The 24,802-nt window shown below is 32.5% G+C and overlaps 1 protein-coding gene across 8 annotated transcripts in view; it reads right to left on the bottom strand.

Annotated features, from left to right (window-relative positions):
* The window catches only part of MPP5 (membrane palmitoylated protein 5), a 77,811-nt gene that overhangs the window by 11,156 nt on the left and 41,853 nt on the right, over positions 1-24,802 (bottom strand). For all 8 annotated transcript variants that reach the window (XM_016131265.2, XM_036218028.1, XM_036218032.1 and 5 more), the window contains 9 exons: positions 18,438-18,515; positions 17,747-17,893; positions 16,404-16,565; positions 14,875-14,952; positions 6,250-6,433; positions 4,357-4,428; positions 3,926-3,997; positions 1,460-1,627; positions 600-802 (listed from right to left, as the gene is read on the bottom strand). In XM_016131265.2, coding sequence (XP_015986751.1) covers positions 600-802; positions 1,460-1,627; positions 3,926-3,997; positions 4,357-4,428; positions 6,250-6,433; positions 14,875-14,952; positions 16,404-16,565; positions 17,747-17,893; positions 18,438-18,515 — 1,164 coding nt within the window. The remainder of the gene's footprint in view (positions 1-599; positions 803-1,459; positions 1,628-3,925; positions 3,998-4,356; positions 4,429-6,249; positions 6,434-14,874; positions 14,953-16,403; positions 16,566-17,746; positions 17,894-18,437; positions 18,516-24,802) is intronic.

Raw genomic sequence — 24,802 nt, 5'->3', positions numbered from 1 at the left:
TAATGATTTCTGCAGTAGATTTCACCACATTTAAGAAAATTTTATGCTGAAGCTATCTAGCTTATAAAAGTTTTCCAAACACAATCTTAAAAATTCTAAATTTCTAAATTTTACTTTTTAATGAAAATCTAAGAAGCAATTGTTACTAATTTTTAAAGTTTTTGCTTAGTCTGCCAAATAATAAAAACCAATGGAGGTTTCATTGATTAATACAACTATTCACTATAATACCTGTTAATACTTGAACTATGGCATTTACGACCATAAAAATGACCTCTAATTTTTCTCAGATAAGAATTGGAAAAGAGGAATTATTTTATAACCTCTAAAATATTTAAAGTACTATGAGTGATACAGTTACTGTATTTTCAACTTCAGAAAATATGTATGTATGTATATAAGATGATGTATGTATTTTACTCTCTGAGGAAACAAAGAGATTTAGCAACCTGTCTGATTTCACATAGGGAACCAGTGGGAAAAAAACTGTATGAGAACTTAATTAGGTACTGTAGTTCTTACACCAGAATTTAGTTTCCACTAAAATACTCTGTAAAAGATGCCTTCAAATTCAACACCCTAAACCAAAACAGCTTTACCTGTGCACGAAGACTTAAAAGACATATTTTCCCAGAGTTGATCACTTGCCGTACAGAATCTACACTGGTTCCATACAAATTTTTCTCAAATTCACCATGTTCAATGAACTTCCCGGCTGCTATGTCTGCCTCGAATGCTTGCCGTGAAACAAAGTGGTAATCTCTACCAGCTACTTCGTGGTCTCGCCTATTCCGAGTTGTATCTAGGCAATCAAAATCAGGTAAAAAAGAATGGGTAGGGATCAGGGTAAGAAAAGGGATAATTCTGCTAGTCAGAAAAAATTTTTATTTTATAACACAGATAATAAAATAATGAATTGAGGAAATGTTAAGAGCCCATGTGTTTAACATTGATTGGTTTAATTTCTAGATTGAGAAATGAACAAAAATGTTTTTAGTATCTTGATAATAGTTGCATTTAATTATCTTAAGACATTTTATGTTTACACTTTAAATTACTTCATCTCGCATTTAACATACTACCACTCATCTTTTCTTAAAGTTTATTTAGGTACTCTGTAATTTTTAAACGGAACTTCTGTGTTCAGAGATTATGTCTAAATTTCTATTTTCTGTGTTGGTTTAAAAAACCATAAGCTGATCCAAATTGAACAGGAAATTGTAAGAACCTCGAAGGAAATTCACAAAGAAAGTAATTATACCATATTTTTAGGAGAAACTTTAATTTTTCAAGAATGATCATCTAAGCCAACAAATTCTCAAAAGAGTTGGTTAAAACAAAGTTTCTCTTTCCTGACAACATTGTTTTGATGAAACAAATAAAAAATTTCCCCAGACAGTTAGGTTCTAAGGTGATTCACTGAAAAGCACAGGAAAATGAAAAGCACATTAAAACTTACGAGGAACTGCAGATGCAAAGCGGTCTTTTTCTTTGTTCATGAGCCTCTGCCGCAATTCATTCTGGCCACAGTTCTGTGGACCAATCAAAATGATAGGTCTTTTCCTATTTGCTGGCTGATGATAAAGTGACATTTCCTCATAAGTTAAGATTTCTTCATTGTCATAGTCTTTAGAAAAAAGAAAAAGTCCTTCAGACAAAATTACTGCTATGCAATAAACATATACCTATAGATCATCTAAAAAATTTGAAAAGCACAATTTATTATTAAAAATGCTTAACTTTTTGGATCAACATGGTATTATGAGTGTTTTCCTATGTCATATCCTTGCCAGGACATTATGAAGATAAATGAGGCAACATATTAATCCTTCTAAAAAAGTGATTTGCTTCTCCTTTCACAGTTTAAATGTTTGATATAATATAACTATAGTGATTCTTATGTAAAATAGCTAGTTTGTAGCCAATACTTTGACAGAGGGTTATGCACCAGGGGATAAACTAATGAGGATAATATCTATCATTTTTGTAAAATGGGGATACTAACACTTAAAGAGGACCGGTTTAAGGATCAGACAAATGTACATACTGAGCACAATACATCTGACATAGACAAACATTCACAAATGCTATAACTAGTATTATCAGAGAGAGCTGGAATACTTTTCAGTGATCATATAGCTTGACGACAGGTCATATCTGTGCTATTCACACTTCTTGCATTTATGTTTACTTTGTTCTGGAATACTAATATGAATACTAACCTGAGGTCATGATTCAAGAAGTATAAATTATGCTAGGAGGGTAACATTCCTAAAGCCCTTGATCCAGATGAAATCAGAGCTGTCAACAAAGGCAGAGAACTAGCAGCCCTGCCATCTTCTCACTCATACTACTTCATCTGATTGGGAAAGAGCATCAGATGTGTAGTCAGACTCTCACAGCTTTAAGTTCCATGCGGGCAGGGAACCATCTTAGTCTTGCCAGTGCTTAGCACAGAGTAGATTAGAAACTCAAACTGTATCTGTTTAAATTTCAGCTGAACCACATATTAGCTGTAAGAACTTAAGCAGGTTACTTTAATATCTGCACCAGAATTTATTAATCTGTAGTTGCAAGGAATTTATTGTGAGAACTAAATGGATGTAGGTATCTAAGGTATACAGTTACTGCCCCTAAAATAGAAGTTACTATAAATAAGTTATTATTAATACAAATATTAATTATGACACTATTATGAACAGAAATGTAATTCTTTCCCTTCCCTGAATGCTTTTTCCTCTGAAAAATCTGAGTTCCTTTTTCTAACATGAGCAAACTGCGGGAGCATTATGATTTACAGATTTAGTTTATATATATGTAAACAGATTTTCAAGTTTTCTCCAGTATAATTGCTATTAGAACTGAATCAGCTAATTTTAGTGTGTTTCAAAAGATGAAGAAAAAGAGACACTGATTACCCGAGTATAGAGGAAAGTATTAAAAATTCAATAAATCTTCTTAGTTATATAGTATATCAGTTATCACTAAGGATGTTTACTTTGGAAAAAAAATTTATCAACAGAGAGGGAATCTCAGATTTAGTTTTACATAACATTGTATTTTCATTAGTTTAATTTATGCTGCTTAAAAAAATTCAAGGTATTAAGAGAATAAGCCTTACAAATAAGAGGTTAAGGATTGCCTTTATTATTTGGTTTGTTTCTAACATGAACCAAAGCAGGAGTAGCAAATTCTAATGTCCATAAGGACCAACCAAGAAGGCACTAAAAGCAGTAAATCAGGTTGGGTTTTTAAAAAATTAGATGTGGTGGAGACTGTGGAACTAAGAAAGTAGGTGCCCGATATAAAGGCAACAGCCATCACTCAGGTCCAGCAGACTGTTGCCACTTGGGATATGAGCCAAGTGTTATCAGAACTTACGATTTTAAGAGAAGCTACAATTTAAAAAAATTGAATCTTAGCAATAAATTAAAAAAAAACAAAAAACTCTTCTTGTACCTGAATCAACCAGCAGGTAGTAGGCTATGCGGAATGGGCTGCCTCAGTGACAGGAGTTATTGTAGACAAATTATTCCTTATTTATGTAAAATACACCTTATTTTATTTACTTAAAATATTGTTAGAACTTATTAGAAGCATGTATTAATTTCACGAATAGTTTAAACAGAAAAGAATTAGAGAAATTTCTATTCAATTTCCTCAAAATTAGAGGAATATTAATGTAACACTATATATATTGATACTTTTAATTTTTAATTTTTCTCAGAATTCAAAGCACTGCATTACTCATAGGATTCCAAAAGAAAATAATTTCTGCTACATGATTTTCTTAAGAACATTCATCACATTAAGAGGCAAAACTAGAACCAAAACTCCCTGAAAATATCAGTTTAATTTCTTTCAAGTGTTAGATGGTGGACCTGTTTTAGTTATAAATCCAGCTATCTCTGAGAGTAGAACTTACCATCATTTTTATTGGCATTATATAAAACTTTTTTTCTCTTCTTTTTATTCTTCTTTGCACACCATAGTTTTCCTGTTGAATAATCATAAACATAACTATAAATTTGGTATTTGGTTCCTTGAACAAAGCTATGTTTTTCAACTGAAGAACTCAAATAGCTTTTAATTTAAATTTATAAACATTTATTACATTGTTCATAGAAAATTTTTTTCATGGAAGTATTTATAATTTTCCATTAATCTTGCATTATAAACAATCTTTAATACCTAAATCTTGTCCTTTCTTTACAGCTCTAAGATAATATTTTGCCTCCCACATCACCCTTGGCATAAATACATTTTGTTTTTGACAGTTCTAATATATAAATATAAACATGATTCCAGATGGAGAACCAAGAAACCTCTCATTAATGTCAAATAAAAGTGTCCAACCTGATTTTTCTGGCTCCTTATCTTCTTCTATGGTTTGTTTCATGGCTTCCCTTTGCTGCTGAAAGCTTTTCCCTTAATAGCAGAAAGGAAAAGAGTAAAATATTTAAGACAAAAGAAGTGTTTGTTTTTCAATCAAGGGAAAACACCCAAAGTAACTCTTCATTCATATTCTGTTCTAATTCTTTCTGCCACCTATTAGTGTGTCAGCTATGAGTATAAGCCTCCAAATGTTTAAAGTATTAAGTTTCAATCTAATTCTCAACCAACCCTAGGACATTACTAGAATATACCACCTATTACGAAAGATTAATAAACCAGTGTTAGAAAATTTAATTGTTCAATTTTTACAAATCTTTTATTGAACATTTACTATGTGGAAAGCACTATGCTTGATCTTACAACAGTTCTGATTATTTAGAATTATATGAAATCAAGCAAATTCATTCCAGGAGTTAAGTTTCCAAAATAATACATGAACATGCATCGTTTTTTGATTCCAAGACACCACTCAACATAATCCCTTGCATTTATTATTCCTAACCCCTCTTTTTCTTTGTATGTATGTATTCACATGTATGTATATGTTTTAATGATTTTTTATTTCCACTTTTAAGCTACCAATGATACAAATATATGAAAAACATATTAGGTTTTTCCTCTCAGGATTAAGCTTTTAATGTCTGTGACCCTCATCATCTTTTCAGACATCTACTTAAAATCAAATATATTTTTTTCTGAAGGATACAGTGTTTACTTAGAAAATTCTGAATTAGAGTTCTACTTTTATATTTAAGTCTTATATCTAATTCTTTCTGTTTCCAGCCAGGAATTCTTAAAAATCAATAAGTAATTTCCATCTATATTGGGATAATCTATAGAACATCATATATTTCATAAGAGCTTACAAGTAAAAACATTAATATTGAGTTTGACACATATAAGAAGCATTAAATGAAACTACCAGGTTATCTCTAGAAGCTGTACAGACTGCATTCCTAATGAACCAACTATGACTAGAGGGAAAATTTTAAAAGCATTAAAATTAAAAAATAAGTATTTGTCTTGAACAGATTTTTAAAAAATAACAAAATAATTTTAATCATTTACATATTAAAATGGTTAAAACATTACGGTGTTATACTTCTATGGCACATTTTTATAGTATGCATCTATATGTAGACTGTTCCTGAAATAGAAATAGACATTAATACATTATGATCTCTTAAAAATCCTTTGAACAGAAAACCATTAACACAAACTAAGGTGGGCCCATTTATTTGTCCTATAAAAAGACTTGCAAGTAGTATCTTTCAAATCTCCTCGACTCATCTATATACTTTCAGAAACTCAACATAGTAAGTCAAACACCGGTTCTAAATATGGGCTAAGGCTGGCATGCTAGGAAGATATCAAATTGATATTTGGCAGAAGCACTGAGTAGAGAACCTTGATGGCTGCTTATAATACCCTGGGATTCTAGAGGAATGTCCTGTAACCGTTACTGTGAAGAACCAAGGGTGTAGCATCACTCTCTAAACTTACTATAAGCAACTCATTTCCCCTTCCTTGAAATATGACTAAGTATAAACAAAATTTGTTTCTAGCTCTTGGGTTTAAAAGCAGGTACTTGTGGCTTTCTGTGACCTTATTATACACATAAAGAACAAATGCAAATATTATATTATCATATCATAATTTCACTCTAAAGCCCAACAAATTGGTCACTATTATATTCAAGACACTTATGCTATAGATACAACATAAAAATCCAATTGCATGAAAAAGTAATTACATCATCTTTTTAAAAAGGCATGAAAAAGTGAGTTTTTCTCTGTGAAGGCTTGTGCTTTAAATATTCTTTTAACTATGTTCTTTCTGCTATCTTGTCCTTACCTGGAACAAGTCCAGCAAGAGGCTGATTATCTTCGTCCCCTTCCCTATAGGCTTGCCACCAATTTGGATCTTCTTGACTGATCACATGAAGTATATCCCCCTTTTGAAAAGACAGACCTAACTCACGACATGGAACGTAAGGGTCATCTGAGGGGTCATAGTCGAAATGAGCTTTTACATGGATCTAAAAGATAAAAAGGGTAAATAAAAACAATAATAATGAAATGGCAACACAAAATATTTAGCATAAATATAATTAAAATGTTATAATTTTTCATTAGTACAAAGAAGGAGGTTTAGTTAGGTAAATAGTATTTGGAGAACTGTATTTTCTCAGGCTTATATTTTCTTTAATTAAGTTCATCTCTGTGTTGACTGCAAACATGTACAAGAGTATGCAAAACACTGTACTTGTTAGCTGCTAACAAGCTGAAGTGCTAAGGTGCCTCAAAGATTTAAGAGAAGAAGGAATGTAATAAAACCCCCCCACCTCCTCCTCAATTACTGACCTGTGTAAATAATAATTCCGCAGCAAGGTATGCAATTTCTAAACTACGACTACCACCAAAGGCAGACTTTAACCTGGCATCATCTGTCATCTAAGCACGTAAGTGTCAGTTTCCCTGTGTCACTAGCCCTTGACCACACTGTCAGTGTAAATGAGCCTTAATCTCTTTCAGCATTTCTTCTAAAGGAATGTGTTTAGGTTCATAAACAATCACACCTCGGTTTAGGTTTATAAACAATCACACCCCAAACTACTAAAATTTTCTAGATCAATGTTATAATCTATACACAAGCTTTGAAATACTACTAGTGGTACAAGTTAAAATTTTTATTAACAATGTGTTTGCATATCAAAAAATTGTTATGCTTTTAGCATTAAAAGTCAGAATTCACATAAACCTTATTGAAAGCCAAGTCATTCCTATGCTATTTCTTCCAATATACCTCTCTAAGATATAACAAAATATTCTTTCTTCTACGAAGGAATGAAGGAAGAAATATTCTCTTTAACGTCTCCATCTGTAATTTTTACCCAACTTGGGCAAATGGCATTTCCAAAATCTGTAAAACGCCAACTTCCATCTAAAGAATCCAAATCTCCATGCAATGAATGTTTCTGCCCCATGTACGTTAAATTTTAGGTTTCGGCTCAATGAGGAATTGACTGACAGCATTAAGAATTTTATAATTCTAAGCCCTTTTCTCTCCAACTATTATTTGGCTTTCCTTAAGTCTTTTACTTTCACCATAATTGAGACCGCCTATTATAAACCAGTCTGCCTCAAAAATTGTTTTATAAGATAGTACCTTTTTCCAGCTCCTGAAACACTTAAAAAATAGTCTAATCAATGATGAACAATATGATATTTGATAAAATACTTTCTAAGTGATAAAGATATACACATGATGGAGGGAGAGATATATAGATTGCTCTCCATTATAAGGCATAATAACCAAGAATTTTCATGAAAGCAACAGCCTTTTTCAGAAATTTTGCATGAGGGTGTTAGATGAAAAATATTTCTTTAATTTCCGAAAAAATACAGTAATTTCAGTAATACAGAAGTTTACTAACTTCTGTAAATAGGAAATGAGGATATCTAAGTCCCAATATACAAACAGTAACATTGAGGTAAAGCAAGCGATTGATCCATTTAAAAATGTAGAACTCAAATGCTAGTCTGCTTTTTTGAGGTAGCTTTTCATTGATGTATTATATAAGTTTAAATAGTACAAAAAACCTAAGTGTAAATCTCAACAAATTTTCACAAATAAAAGACATCTGTGTAGCCAGAACCCAAATCTAGAACCAGAATATCACTAGCGCCTCAGAAGCCCCGTGCTAATCTTCCTACTCCCTCCAAGGGTAAACAGCATCCTGACTTTTAGAAGCATATATTAGTTTCCCCTGTATTTTACTTCATTTAAATGGAATCACGTCATACATACTTTTGGATTAAATACAGTTAAGATACCCCATTCAATCTGACAGTGTTCTGCATTCCAACTACAGTGTTTGAAAGAGCCTTATTTTTAATATGAAAAGTTTTGATTCAAATCTTGAAAACTTTGTTAATACCAAAAGTGACTTTTAGAAAGTTATGCAGGGCAGCACCAACAAAAGAGTTGAGATATTGGGTATTATACATACAATTTTACAATCTTTGCATGAGATGTCTCAAATGTGTAGAATGATCAAAAAAACCTCTCAAGAATCATTTCTGTCAAATCATTCCTAAATTGTTGTTTTTTAGCCAAAAATAAAAATCTTGGAAATCTAAGTGTGGAATTACAGGCGTCATTTTAGGTGGTAGAGAGGTCATTTATGGTATCAGGCTTTTCAGAGACCTGTGGAATCAGACTGCTTGTCAGCCTGATTGATGATTTTATGAAATCACTTTCTGAAAGCAATATCTAACATGTTGTTTTCAAAGTGTTGTGCTCAGATCACCTGCCTGGGATGTTTATTAAAATAATAAATTCTTATGCCACATCTCAGACTTTCAGACTCTGCATTTTAATTAGATTCTTGGATAATTACTATATACCTGCCATTTAAAATGAACCTTAAAATCCACCCTAAGGGAAATTAGAAAGATCAGTGAGGAGGCTGTATCTAGGTCTATGAGCTTTGCCAGAGGCCAAAAAAATCGCCAGAGATGCTTTTCTCTCTATTCTTGCCTAGGTCTCACCCCTTGACTATTTGGATTTAGCCAGTTTGTAATGGGGCCCCTCTTTGTTTAGGCTGGGGAGAAAAGTACAGAGAATATACTCTGCTTATGTGACAAGTTTATCTAGTGCTGTTTAAAATGTACCCTAAAATTAAGAGCAAAGTTTATTTCACATCGGAGAAATTAACCAATTGATTGAGTCAAAGTCTGAGCATTGCCCTTAACATGTACTATATGACTTCTATCCATATACTTCACTGACCAATTCTTATCAGTTCTAGAAGTTATCTCCACCAATCTTTCCTCTCTAGTTCTGTTATCAACTAATTTATTTTGTTTCCCATATAAAGGAAAACAGAGACCTTTTTAAATGAAGGAAAGACACTTATCTCTCCAGAAAAGCTCCAGGGTTTAACAATGGTATATCAATACAGTGTATCTGATCAAAAGAGTGGTTGGTTTCCAAACCAAATTGTCTTAAACTCTTAAATTTTAATTTTAAATTATAGGATTGTTTAGACACAATTATCTTCCAGCCTGATATCTTCCTCTTTTCCTTTTTTTATAGTACTTGTAAGCTATTCACATTTGAGTTGTAATGATGGGAATATGGTAATGGCATAATGATTCATCAGTTTATTTACATCTTTCCTAAGGGATTCAAAGGTCCAAAATTATTTTTCTTTGTAATTTTTATTTTTGTATTTCTTATTATAGCAGATTTATCTTTAACTTTTAAAATTACTCATGGAAGAGAAAATAGTCAAAGTATGTCTTCCTTTATCTTTGACCTAAACTTTACCCTTAAGGCAGATCGAAAGATTAAGCGCAGTCAAGAAAAGCCTTTATAGAGTTAGGTAACAGTTATCAAATTCCTCCCCCTTACCTTGAGGTTCCTCCTCCCCTGACACACACCTAAGAAAGAATATCTTTATTATTTGTTCTCTTCCATTTTTATGAGAACTTTGGGGTATCTGGGACATCTGATTGATGTTTAGTAGTAAGCAGCCAGAAATACAAACTATAGTAGGGTAACAGCAAACTTAATAGAACTGCCCTAACTTGAAAAGGGATGTCCACAAAAATCTTATTGCATCACAAAATCCCAGAAAAAATTAAGATAAAAATATAGTTTATATTTCTAACAAAAAAAGTAAATACATCTGACAGCAGTGGTTCTCAACCCAGTTAGCTTTATAGGCTATGAACATCTGAAACGATCATTTTTAAAAAATCCATAGAATTCTTTTCACAAACACAAAATACATATAAACTGCACCCCTGACCTGCTCTCCCCATAAGAAATATAACTATAGCCCAGATCTCTTCTTAGAATTCCAGACTAATATAGTCAATTCTGTGTACTAAATATCTCCACCCAAATGCCCCTCAGGTACCTCAAACTTATAAAATGGACCTCTTTTTTCCTCCCCAAATCTGCTTTCCCTCCAGATTTCCCTTTAGTAAGTAGCACCACCATCCACCCAGCAGTTCAAGTATCCTTGCTTCCTCCCTTTCTTTTATCTTCCACATTCATTACAAGACACTGTCATTTCTACTTCCAGAACACAGCCTGATTTATGTTCTCCACTGCCACTGCTATTATCCAAGTTTAAGTCATCATACTTTGTAATGACTTCAGCAACAGTTTCCTCCTTGCTTCCATTATTGGTTATACTGATCAAATACCACACAGCAGCCAGAAGAGTTTTTTAAAATAACAATTAGATGATGTTACCGTATTTGAAATCCAAATTCCCTGCTATGGCCAAAGAGATCTACTTGACTTGGACCTACCTACCTCATCTCGTAGAATCCCCTCCCCATCTTTTCTACTGCTCTACCTTGCTCCACGCCCACAGGCTTTCCAAACACAAAGTTCTTTAGAAATTATACCTGAAAGCTAATTAACAGGCCTGGTTTCCTCTCATCCTACAGGTCTCAGCTTCATGTTGCCTTCCCTAGAGTTCTTTCCTGACCATCTTGTATAATTACCTCACCTCTTTTTATTCTCGATGTTCACATTCTGCTTATTTCTATCTATCACTTAACCACAAGCTATATTTTATGTTATGTTCATGATCATAAACCCAGTGCTTATTAGCACAGTGCCTAGTACACAAAAGGGATCCAATAGATATTCTTTGTAAGGAAAAAAGTTATTTGGGAACCCTAAGAGTATATTTCAATTATTAACACCACTGGGCTAGTGGCTGGCTAATCCTATGGTTTGTATTCCTTAGCTGTGATTTAGCATCATTATATCCTAAGCCTTTATGTTCCCCTTAAAACACTTCTATCCTCCCAGCCCAGATACCACAAGAGACTTCAGTTGTGCTCCCAGTTTTATTAGAGCTAGCAGTCTTCTATGGGCAAGAGACCCCAAAGCAGTTTCAAATACTGAAGTCTCATGATATGCTTTTGTTGTACTCAGAATCCAGACTATCACATACATAGCTACTAAGAGGTTAATTCATCTATAGTTAGAATTTTCTATCATGGTATTCTAATTATTTTCTTTGGATTGATGATAAGCATTAATGCAGAAACCTAATATTTAGTGGCTTTGTGGGACATTCATTACCTGTTGTACTACATAGAGTTAAGAACACAGGTTCTGGAATAAGCATGGGTTTTAGCCTGACTCAGTCACTTCCCATTAGTGGGCTTTGGTAATTAACTCGACCTTTCTAAGTTCCAGTTTCAATGCCTGTTAAATGGAAATAATAAAGGTATCAATAGTTCACAGAGATACTATAAGGATTAAATGAGATAAAACACATTGAATGACTAGTACCGTACCTGGCATGGAGTAAGTAATCAAAATAACTAACATTTATCGAACAATCAGTAATTGGAATTTTCTAGTACATATTCCATTCCTAATAAGTAGTGTGATCCTGCTGCATTTCAATTTATACCTCTGTCAGTTAGGGCGTTGGACTAAATGAAGAAAAGTGCCTTCAGCTCAAATATTCCATTTTCTCCCTCCATATTCTTTCAATTATACTGTGGATTAATCTACAGTCTTACACACTTGTCTGGGAACTCCACTTTTATTTATTTATTTTTTTAAGTCAATGTGGAGAAAAGGAAATGGCACAGTTTAAACAATGCATCTGTTTCCTCAGATAAACGTGTCAGTCACTCTGGAAGTGAACTACAAAGGTGCCAAGACTCTTGCCCTCCTCAAATGATACAGCAGCCACTGGCTGCTAAATGTCATGCAAAAGAAACTTAACAAGTAAGGGAGTACTTCTCCCGACGCAGTACACTCTTGCCATTTATGATGTTATAATTCAGCAAGTGATTATAACTGAATTTCTTATTTGATTTATAATACTTATTTATTTATCTTAAATACATGTTTCTTTTCTAACATTACAAAATATAACATCAGAAAGATACTTTTTGCTGCTCTTACTAGATCCTGACCTATACCATAAGGATGCTCACTCAATAAATTGGTTTTAATTTCTTAAAATCACTAATCGCACAGATAATTATTCTGCATATGCCATCTAAAATTATGACTTTTTATCACTGTTTTCTTTGTGGAAACTTTTAGCGTGAACTTTAATAATAGTAGTTCATTTTAAGCCAGACAGGTTTGATATAAACTTTGCAAGGGATACTGCAATTGAGAGTTCTTCATAACAGAAAGAGGAGATGAAGGAAAGGAAAAATACTGCACAAATTGTCTCTATTTTAAATAGATCTCTACTCATCAAATGCTGTATTTTAAAAGGGTTAAACCTGGAATCTTTTCCTTTCTCTCTCTCTCTTTTTTTTTTTTTTAAAGCCAAAGTGAGGGCATATTCCAGCCCTCCTCTGCTGTGTCTCTTCAGAGTGCAGAGCTACTTTTGAAGTTCAGGGCTTGTTAACAGGAGATATGTGGAAAGGCATAGTGCACAGCGAATCGGGCTGTCAGAATTCAGAGACGAACTATTTTCCCATTTCTCCTCCTACAAAGAGCTTTATACAGAAAAAAGGTTGCAGATGCAATATCAATTTCAATATCCATAAAGAATAAAGAGAAAACATGGAATGATAGCTAAAATATAAAGAATAAATATAATTAAGAAAAAAATGAAATTGTGCTCTTTCAAACTGTTATGCTTTTATAAAAGTGAATAATAATAACAGATGTAATATATCAGGCTTTCATGTTAATCCAGCACTCTGAAGTCTGCAATTTTTTAACAGTTTTCTTGAGATATAAAATTTGAATACTATACAAGTCACCTATACCCACAATTGGATAGTTTTTAGTAAATTCAGAGGTGTGCAATTTTAGGACACTTCATCAACCCAAAAAGAAACTCCATACTGATTAGGAATCCCTCCCATTCCCTGTTAACTCCCCACCCCTACACCTAAGGAACTAGAAATCTACTTTCTGTCTCTGGATTTACCTATTCTGAACATTTCATATAAATGAACCAACACGTGGCCTTTTGTGACTAGCTTCTTTCACTCAGCATAATTTTACCAAGGTTCATCCATGTTAAAACATATTAATCAGTACTTTATTCCTTTTTTATTGCCAAATACTATCCTATTCTATGAATATACCATATTTCCTTTTCCATTCATTAGATGGCAGACATTTGGGTTGTTTCTACTTTCTGGCTATTATAATAATGCTGCTATGAACACTCATGTACAAGTTTTTATGAGGATAAATGTTTTCAATTCTTTTGGATATACACTTAGGAGTGAAATTGCTGGGTCATAGGATAAAAAAGTCTGTCTTTCAATATAACTAGTTCAGGAAATGTTTAACATAAATAACAATATACAGTCTAAAACAAGAGATGTGCATACTTTGTATAAGCACTTTCCCCCCATACTAAGTATATTTAAGTTAAATAAATCCACTTATGATGACAAAAAAAGACAAAGTTCAATGTTACGAGTCATAAAAATTCTGCAAGTATTTTCTACTTTTTACTTTTCAGAGTTTACTTAATTTGAAATATTGACATTCAAATTTATTTTAAAAAAACTACTGAATTTCCTTGCTTTTACATTTCTGATATTCAAACAAATATTTCCGTGCAAGTTCTTGTGTGGACATAACTGTTCTGTGTGTGTTTATGTATATATTTTTAACAATACATACTTATAAAAATAAAAAGAAAGTAAAAATCATCTGGATGCTCTCACTTGGAAATAACTTGTCAATACTCAGTGCTAGCCTTTCTAAGCATATTCTGTCATCTTAACTGGAAGTCTCTGGATTTAAGTTTTTAATTCCTTAATATTTACCCAAATGAACTGAAAAGATGTCCACACAAAAACCTGCATAGCAATGTTATTTATAACTACTCAAACTTGGAAGCAATCAAGATGTCCTTCAGTAGGTGAGTGGATAAGCTGTTCTATATTCAGACAATGAAATATTATTCAACGCTATAAAGAAATAAACTATATTAAGCTGTGAAATGACATGGAAGAACCTTAAATGCTTATCATTAGTGAAAAAAGCCAATCTGAAATGGCTATCTACTGTAAGATTCTAACTATATGACATTCTGGTAAAGGCAAAACTACAAAGATCAGTGGTTGCCATGGGCTGGGGGAAGAAGTGATGAGTAGATAGAACATAGATGATTTTTAGGGCCGTAAAACTATTCTGTACAATACAATGGCGAATACATGTAATTATTCACTTGTCAAAACTCATAGGATATTCAACACCAAAAAGGAATCCTATTGTAAAACTATGAACTTTGGGTAATAATGGGACCATCAATTCATTGATGTAACAAATGTACCATTCTGGTGCGGGATGTTGATAGTGGGCAACGAGGCATGTTAAATTCTAGACTTTCTGCTCCATTTTGCTATGAACCTAAAACTAATCTAAAAATAAAATATATTTAAAAAAGTAAACAGTAACCATCAGACAATAAATTATGAACAACGACAAAAAAATACTTACTACAGTTTCCTTGGTAGGAGGTGGCTTGATCTGTTGACTGGGAATCAGAACAAATGTCAAAGTACCATGCATATCAGACTGTAATAGAGAGATTAGATAGTTTTTAAAATCCATATTTATGAAAATCATTCCATGATCTTATGAGCAATATTCCCTAAACTGAACTATTCCGGAACTCTTAGGAGACTTAAAAAAAAAAATCAGTAAAGGTGAATCCCATTTCATCAGGAAGCACAAATTATGCCTTTCATGGATTCTATTAGCGTTACCCAATAATATCACATTCTGCAATTCTAGTCCAGTGGGGAAAGCCATTTAGCCCATAAATCGGGTTTTTCATCTACTCAGTGTTAAATTAGGGAAGATTCCACAGTGAAGGGTTGGGTGATAACACAGTGCTCTAACAATTCTTAGTTATCTACTCTGACACATTTCAATTTTAATATAGTAAAATTCGAAATAGTAATTGTGACTAGAATTAGGAAAGTGATACAAATACACAAACATTTTCACTTCCCATTCTATTTTTTAACTGTATACAGTCTTACTGCTAGGTTCACTATTATTTCCCAGTTCACCATTAACTGTATTATTCAGATACCTCCAGCATAGATGGTAATCACACTTCTGGCCCTGAGAGAAGCAGGGAGCATTGCTCGACCTTAGAGATAGCACTCAATAAACCAAGAGCAAAAAACAATGACCATTGGCACTTTGCTCTACCAAAGCAATGACTGTGGCTGGGAGAAAATAAGGATATAAAGATGCTTTCTAGATTCTTCAACAGGCATCTGCAGATAGGAGAGATTCTATCTAACAACTGATGCAAAATCAGTATGAATATAAATCTGGTTTGTGGGTACATACAAAGTGATCATAAATTGCTCTCAAAAGTTGTCTACAAATGGCTTTCTCATTATACTAGCACTAATAGAACTTTATATGGTGATGGAAATGTTACATATCTACTCTTTAATATGGGAGGCATTAGCTACCTACTGCTGCTCTTGAGCACCTGAAATACAGCTAGTATAAATGAGAAACTGAATTTATAATTTTACTTAAATTGAAATAACTAGCACATGTAGTTAGTGGCTATGATATTTGACAATATAGATCTACTGAGTGCCTGCTATTATCTAAATTAAGAAAATAATATAGACAAAAAAATGAACATAAAAATTATAAGGGTAGTGATTTTGTTTTGTTACTGTTTTCCTAGCAGCTAGCATATAGCAGGCAGTCAATAAATATATGTTGAATAAATCATGAGTTATATTAGTGATTTCAGAGGCAAATTAAATATACCTAGCAGTAATAAAGTTCAAAAAGAATTACCAGTGGTACCCACCCCTAAATAAAACTCTAATAAATACTGTGAAAATGTTTTGTGAAAATTAATTAGAAATAGTCTAGTATTCTTAACAATTATTTTTACAATACTTTAAAAATATTTTTTTCTGAAGTCTAATAATAACAACAACAAAGCTTTGGAGAACCTACTAATTCTTCTACCTGTGACAGCTTACCAACAAGTCAAAAACTTCATTGACATCTTTCCCCCGAATTTCAATGCCATTAATCTCCAGAACTTCATCTCCTTCATGTAACAGACCACTTTTCTCTGCAGCACCTCCTTTTACTATCCGACTAATAATGACAGAATCCATTTCATTACGAACCGTAGCACCCTAAAAAAAATTAAACATCAATTTTAAAGTAAAAATGCAATTTTTCAGTTCAACATTTCCTCATTTTTAAATTCTTATTTTTTTCTATTCAACAATACTAGCCCTCAGTTATCTTGTGAAAAAATTTACTTATCCATCTAGAGTAATCATGATAATTAGATTTGAAAGCGGACCATTTTCTCCACATTTTCTGCTTCAGAAACATTCCGTTTGTTAGAATTCTAAAATCAAGCAGACTTTTGAAGCATACAAGAACTAAAAAATGCACTTGCTTAAAAACAATGTTAAGACCTATAATCAAATTTGTTTTCTATGAGCTAGATACTAGTCAAAATAGTTATACTATATTTAGATGTAATTAGTGAACATAACTATAAATGTCTTTTAAAATTCAATACATGATGAAGGAATGTAGACTAATCTGATTATTCAAATGTTAAATAATACATAGCTGCATTTAGTTCAAGTTAAAATGTATTAAACATTAATATTTATTATAAAAATTGGAAGCACAACTGAAATATATACCTTTTAAAAAATGGAAATATAAGATACAGAAAAAAGCTTGAAAGTAGACAGGGTTTGTAACATTTTTCTCCTAAACTTCTGTCATAACTTTCCCAATTTCTTTTTTCCTGGTAGCCATCAGAAAAAAATGAATAATATAAACTGCCCATAAAATTTGGTCCCTATTTCATGTACCACAGTATTCAAGACATAATTTGAGACATAAGGATTTAAGAATATGCCCTGAAAATAAAGGGAAAAAAATAAGGCAATAATAGCAGACTAAGAGAAAGTTTTTACTAAAAACTATAAAACAAATATTAACATTAAGGAATAAATACTTTTAAGTATATGTGAAGTATGCAAATGCGTTTCAAGAGCTCGGATTTTCTAACTATGCTTTTTTTAAAAAAAGCTGGGAGAATAATGAAGATTACTTGTCTTTGTTCTCAGCGGTTACTTCACAAGCTACTATATTTTCACCAAATTATGGTGAAACGAACAAGTTTTTCTCAGCTGAATAAGGAGTATGAAGAATAACATAAAAGAATTCCAGCAAATAACCACAAAAAAGAAAAACTAGCAGAAACGTAAAGGAGTCTTCAACTATCTGCCTGCCATACAAAAGATCCTTGTGTAGAAAGGATCTCAGATCAGAGATGTGGAACACTTACCAGTGGAATATCTCGAGCCTTTTCTATACGAACTATTTTCACAGTTTCTCCTCCATACTGGCCAATGCTTTCATAAGCTCTCTCATCTGTAATGGGTTCGAGCTGCATTTCCTGCTCAGCGACCTTATCATGGGCCAGTAAAAGTGCCTGTTTCAAAGAAATCCATAGCATTTAAGTATGATTTATTTCTGTAGATTTTAACATAATCATATACACGGTATTCTGATCATTAAACTTTTAAAAGAAGTGATATAATTAATTATATATTCAGATCTGTTTCCAAATTTTCCAGCTGTAGCACAGATGCAACTCTATATTTTTTATAGCTAATAATATCTAAGAATGTGTTAGGTATAACAGGGTATATCCTGGGAAGGGTTATGAAAGTCTAAAATGCTTATTACTTCATGAAAACAAAATCAACTTAAAAGTCCAACACCATAGATAAATTTACAAAAAAATATAACCAAAAAAAGAGGTTTTTGGTAAAAAATAAGTTGTTTCAAAAATAATGCAGTTAATTTTAAATACGAAAATATATAATCCAACAAGAATTATTTTGCAGTGGGAATTGTAAACAACCAAAACAGTTTAGATAATGTTGCAGGTCTCTTCTAGCCCGAAGAAACTTTGATGCAGAGACTCTGAATATTGGAAAAACCATATATATAATGCTCTGGTTATTTTCTACCTGAATATGTGGAGCATTCAGCAAAGCAGTTAATTCTTGTCCTTCTTTTTGGTGGATTGGCTTCAAAACAATTTGTACCTAACAAACAAAAAGAGATTATTTTTCCTAGGTTGTAGGAAATATCACCAGCATCTATATAGGTATTTTTAATATATTTTAAAAGCATTAAAAACTATTTATAAGGCACTAAAAAGAATAAGGAAAAAAAGGTATTTTTTCTCATAGAGTTTCCAATCTTGTTATCATGGTTAACAATAACATTCTATTTAAAAAAAAAAAAAAACACTAGATAAGATTTTGGTATTCATACATATGAATGAATTATTTCCTTCTTCAAACTTTCTCCCAACATACTATAAAATATACCACATAAGGGAAGAAAAACCGTTCTAACAGTTATTTTGCTATTTTATAGTTTTTAAATCATGTTTATGCAACTATATTTTAAATCAGAGATAACACTTTCAGGAGTTATAGACTAACAAGATAAACTTATATGAAGAATAATGGACCTACCAAAATACTCTAGCGAATTACATTAAAAAGCTTCCCAAAGTTGAGCAATTCTTGCATTTCTAGGATAAACTCCACTTGACTATGATGGATTTCTTTAAAGCCTCCAGTTTCCTTATCTATAGAATGGCATCTACCACTTAAGGTTCTTAAAAGATTCAGGTAATTCATATAAACTGCTTAGCACAGTACTGAGCACATAACAAATTACTTACTATATTTCTAGATATGAGTTACTCACATTTTAAGATTTCTACATCAGTGTTCATAAATTGTACTGGCCTCTACTTGGTGAGTGGGTTCATGTGCAGTTTTACAAAAGTACTGCCAAGTTTTACTATCTAGGTCATACTATCCTAATACAATCAGTTGGGAAATAGTCCAGATTTGTGTGTTAATACAGTTTATTTAACATAAGAATTGTATGTTCCTGAATGTTTTGACAGAACCTGTACAAAATTTATATTTTCTTAGAAAATCACTCACTTGATAGCAACTTCACAGTTAGTAACATAAAGCTGTAATTTTTTTATGCTATAATTTTTAATCTCCTGCATTCATGTTCTTTTCATTCCTAATGTTTTTGGTATTTTTTTTTCCATCTAACCTGTCAAAGTTTTCTCTATTATACTTTCCAAAGAATTAGTTTCTAATGTTAAATCTATTGTTCTTTCCATTTAAATAATTTAATCCCTTTCTTCTGCTGTATTTCCCCTTTCAATTTCTAATCACTTGAGCTATATGTTCAGTTCATTTACTTTCAATCTTTTTTTTTACCATAAATATTTAAAGGTACAAATTTTGCCCTGTAGACTACTTTGCCCCAAAGATTATACTATGTATGTTCTCACTGTCAATACCTCTGATTTTCTTCCCTTTTTTATTTCCAAACTCAATTACCCATCAAAAAAGTACTTTGCAGATAACAAAACCCAAATTATCACCATTAATGAAAGCATACAGAAATTCACAGACAGAATTTTTTTTACAAAAGTAACTCATGATTAAAATAAGAATTCAGTAATTCTCTAATACTTCTTATGGCTATTTTAAATCATTTTATTAGTAATTCCTCGAACAAACCTGAGAGATAATTTTGGGATTAACTAATCTGACCACAAGTGGATCAAAGTAATAACAGTAACAAAACCAGCCTGTCTTCTGGTTTTGGTACCCAGGAAAACAGGTTTCTAATTGTAAAGCTCCATATGTATAAACAGGATGGCATAGCAATTATCTTTAAGAATTCCATTAAAATCTTACTAATGGACAACTGCAGTAATCCAAAACTGTAATTACTTATTTTTTTAAATAGGGCATTTTTCTTTTTAAAATATAGCAAATCTAAGGTAATTTAAAATAGAATTTATAATCTCTGGTCATATACCTTTTGATAGCTGGAGAAAGTAATTCTGAGGGAAAAAGAAAATTTTCAATTAGAAATGTACCAAGGGTGTACAAAAGGTACTAAGGTCAACCAATAATTTTGTGTATAGACACTGCTTCCTATTTGTTATTTATAAATCAGTTCCTAAATATCTCTGAGATCTTCCCTTAAAAGAAATTAAGAACTTCTGTTATTCATTTCCTTCTCCTATTAATCAAGGTGGTACCTATTTTAGTTTCAGCACACATCATAAGCTACTTTCTACAAAGGCCTGAAAATTAAACAACTATTCCTACATCGTACTGGCTTCTTTCCATTGGCCTATAAAGATGCTCTAATCTCTTCCCTTAAAAAGATCTCTCCTGATCTTGTACTCTTCTTCAGCTATATATACTACTTTCCTTTATTTTTCTCTAAGCAAGATATTTTACAAAAGGAGATAGGAAAAAAAGCCTATGAAAAAATGCTCAACGCAGAAATGCAAATTAAAATAAGATACCATCACACAACTGCTAGAATGATAAAAAGGAAACAATCTGAATATCCAAAAGGTAAGTGGTTAAACAAATTGTGGGATATTCACACAATGGAATACTACTCAGAAAGAAGTTACAAACTCCTGATACACGGAAAACATGGATGAATCTGAAAAACATTATGCTGAGCAAAATAAGTCAGATACATAAGACTACATATTATCTTATTCCACTTATATGAAATGTCCAGAAAATACAAATTTGTATAAAAATAAAAAATAAAAAAAGAGTGGATGCCTCCAGCCCAGGGAGTGGGACGAAGGTGGTTATTATCTGCAAAGGGTTGTGAGGGAGCTTTGTGGAGTAATCAATGTTTCTATAACTTGGCTGTGGTGGCAGATTACACAGGTGTTACATATATGCCAAAATATATTATTAAGCTATACAATGAAATACACTCATTTTGTGTAAGTTATCTCAATAAAGTTGGTTACCAAAAAAAAAGGAAAATATGCCCATACCTTAGAAACTATTGAGGATCTTTACATACATATCTTTTACTTTACACTTTGACCCAAAGAAGATCATGCTATTCATAATATTTTATAAGAAGTTTATAACTATTTTGGTTTGATACTTATTAAAATATTTTACTTTTCTATGTAACTAAATATGCTCTCCAATTTTATACTTCAACAGAAACATAACCATTGTAGTTCTCTCTGGCTGTCAACTTACAGGATCAAGCCCAAGCTCCTTAGCATTTTTCCTTACCATCTTCTGATTCTTGCCTCTCTGCCAGCCCTACCTCCTGGCACTCGTCATTCCTTAATCATTCTGTCCAGTCATAAACTGCTTGTTCCCTGCATATGCCATGCTGTCTCTCCACGAAGACTGATTATGCTAGTTGTCCCAGCTACCTGAATTGACTTATTCTAAATATTCCTAGATATCAATGCTCATCTTGTAAGTCTGAACACATTTGATTTAAAATTGTTAATGGGACTGTATCCCTACCAGACTAAGGTCATTAAATATGGAGCTGTATCTGATTTAGCTTTGTATCCAGCTATTGGCAGAATGCCTGGCAAACAGCAATGTTTGATGAATTCAATAAAAAAATGAAGAGAGGGCAGGAAGTCATCCCTGATGTCTCCTTTACTTTTATTCTCCAAGTAGAGGCAATGTGCTATATTAATTTTCTATTTAAATATTTCACTTCATGTTCAATTGCTATTCAAAATCCTACATCTGGACAATTACAATAGCCTCCACATTCTATGCCTCCAGTCTTGACCTCACACATCTTCCACAATGTTATCAGAATATACTTTAAATTAAAAGCCTATTTATGTCAAATTCTTGTTTAAAATCTTTCCATAACTCTGCGATCACTTATAGAATAAACTTCCTGCTTTAAACTTTTCTTTAGAGCAATTTTTTGTATTAAATTTGAGAAACACATAAACGTCTAAAATCCTATCCACCATCCAGAGCGAGCCTTGTTAATAATTTATTTCTTCCAATCTCTCTTACATGCATGGTTGAATAGGATATTTGTTTGCTTGTGTACAGGTGGTATCTATATTTTAATAGGCAACATGTTGAATATCAAACCAATCTAGGTTTTTGTTCTCAAAGTAACTAATTCGACCTATTCAAACTAGAAACAAACTCATCTTTTCCTTGTTTTCTGTTGGTTTCTGATATTATTTTTCACCAAGTTTCCAGAATGTACCTGGTTTTCTAAGAATTTTCATCAAGAAAAATGTACTGAATTTTCTTCCTTCTGAATTTTCTCCTTTTATCTACTCACATTAGTTAATTATTTAAAACATTTACCAACATGGATCTATCATAAGATAAATTTAAAATTATTAATATGGCTTATCTGGCCTTCACGATCTAGATTCTTCTAGGACCATATCCTATCCCTTACTCATTGTTAAAGAAATATGCAGGCTTTCTGTCACTACCGTCTTTGCACTCTTTGACAATGGGCTTTTCCTCTTTTGGGGGCTTCTTGGTAAATTCTCAACCATCCTTCAAGACTCACCAAATTAAGATTTCTCCTGAGTTTCTTCTTTTCTCATCACTCCCCACCCCTAACACGCACAGAATTGGGTACATCTCAACCTGTGCTTGATACCTTCCTCATACTGCCATCAGAGTACTTCTCATTAGACTGTCATTATTTCATTGTTCTTTCACAGTGACAGCCTAACTCAACTTTATGGACTGGTTGATGGACATTTGGGTTTCCAGTTTCTATTATCTGACTGCTATGAACATTTGTGCATAAGCCTTTGTATGAATGTTTTCATTCCTCTCAGATACATACCCAGAAGCAGAGTTGCTGGGTCATAGTATATATGGCACATTAGCTTTAGTAGATATTGCCAAACATTTTCAAAAGTGGTAGTACCAAATTCTACTCCAGCAGTAATGTATGAGAGTTTCAGTTGCTCCACAAGTTGACCAACATTTGGTATTACCTTTTTTTTTTTTTAAAGTCTCATTCTGGGGCCCATGCAGTGGTATCTCACTTTGTTTTAATTTGCATTTCTCTATTGGCTAATGATGCTAAACATCTTTTCATACTTACCAGTCATTTGGATTTCCTGTTTTTGTCAAGTATCTGTTCAATTCCTTTGCCCATTCTTTAAAAACTGAGTAGTCATTTTCTTAGTAATTTGTGAGAGTTCTTTTGGAAATAAGTTTTTGTCATATCAGCTTATATACACATGCCCACATATAGAAGACCTCATTATCTCTATCTCAAAATCATATAATCAAATACCGTTGCCTAGTCTACTGGCTTGCATTTTTACTGGATAAGCAAAAGTTCATTCAGTGAAACCAAAGTTCTTAATCTTTTCTTGATAAAAATCACTTTAATGACCAAAAAAAGTTTTGTGTTTATTAATAAATATCCTAGATGGTCAAAGATTTAATCTGGATCTCAAAATTTAGTGTTTTCATAGGATTCATTACCTATTACACAGTTCGTATTTAACTGACATTTTAAATTATAAAACAAAGAACATTTCCCACTGTTTTAAGACATTCTTTCACTAAATTCACTGAGTTGATTTTTTACTTACTCAAATTAAATTTCCACTTAAAACTAATACGACTGAAGCATTGGTAATTTCTTCTTTTAAATACTGAATATTAAAATAGCTGGAATTATAAATGCTAAAAAACAGAACATTAGGCAATGGGCACATGAGCAGCCTAGTCAGTCTTATGTCAGTCACAAAACCTCACCCGGCCTCAGTATTCAGAAATATAAAACAGAAAAGTTGAATTAGATGATTACTAAGGTTTTTCCAGCTGTCGAATAAAGGCAATGCCTGTATTTAATGTTCAGAGTTCTGTTATTAGATTTAATACTCTTTGATGAACTCTGAGTAGGTATTTTTCTTAAGTGTTATGCACTGTAAGTCTGGGCTTTCACACAATTGTGCATGAACAACTCCACGGGAAGTCATTCACGTTGTGGGGCAGCCAAACATGGTGGCCAACTAGGTTCATTATGTTGCACTCTTAATTTTAAGACCAGTCTTAGCCTAAGGTCACTATCACCCACATATCTCACCACCACCAAAGCAATACAATTCTTAACTATTACTGACGATATTTAAGGATGTGAAAGCAAACCTTCAAAAAACCTCCTTGATGTGGTACTTCCAAAATTGTGAACCATATCAATATAGTAACCATCCTAAAACTGATATTCAAAACTGATTTTTAAAGTCCTTTATAACTACTTCTTTCCCAAAGCTTTTATTGTTCAAGCCACTTCTAGTTCTTTGCCTCTCTCAATACTAAAGCCCCGTAAGCTATGTTGCTGCTTTTAACCTTTCTTTATACTTTCTGTTGTCTCTGTCATGTTCTTCGACAGGAGCAATTTTGATCTCTTTTGCTTATCTCATTTTCTTTTCCATGCATTGTTCTATTCAACAAAACAAAGACCCAATAGCTAG

This window comes from Rousettus aegyptiacus, unplaced genomic scaffold, assembly GCF_014176215.1.
Source record: "Rousettus aegyptiacus isolate mRouAeg1 unplaced genomic scaffold, mRouAeg1.p scaffold_m13_p_3, whole genome shotgun sequence".
Classification (NCBI taxonomy): Eukaryota; Metazoa; Chordata; class Mammalia; order Chiroptera; family Pteropodidae; genus Rousettus; species Rousettus aegyptiacus.
Note: the sequence above shows the minus strand (reverse complement) of the source record. Positions and strands in the feature narration are given on the sequence as shown.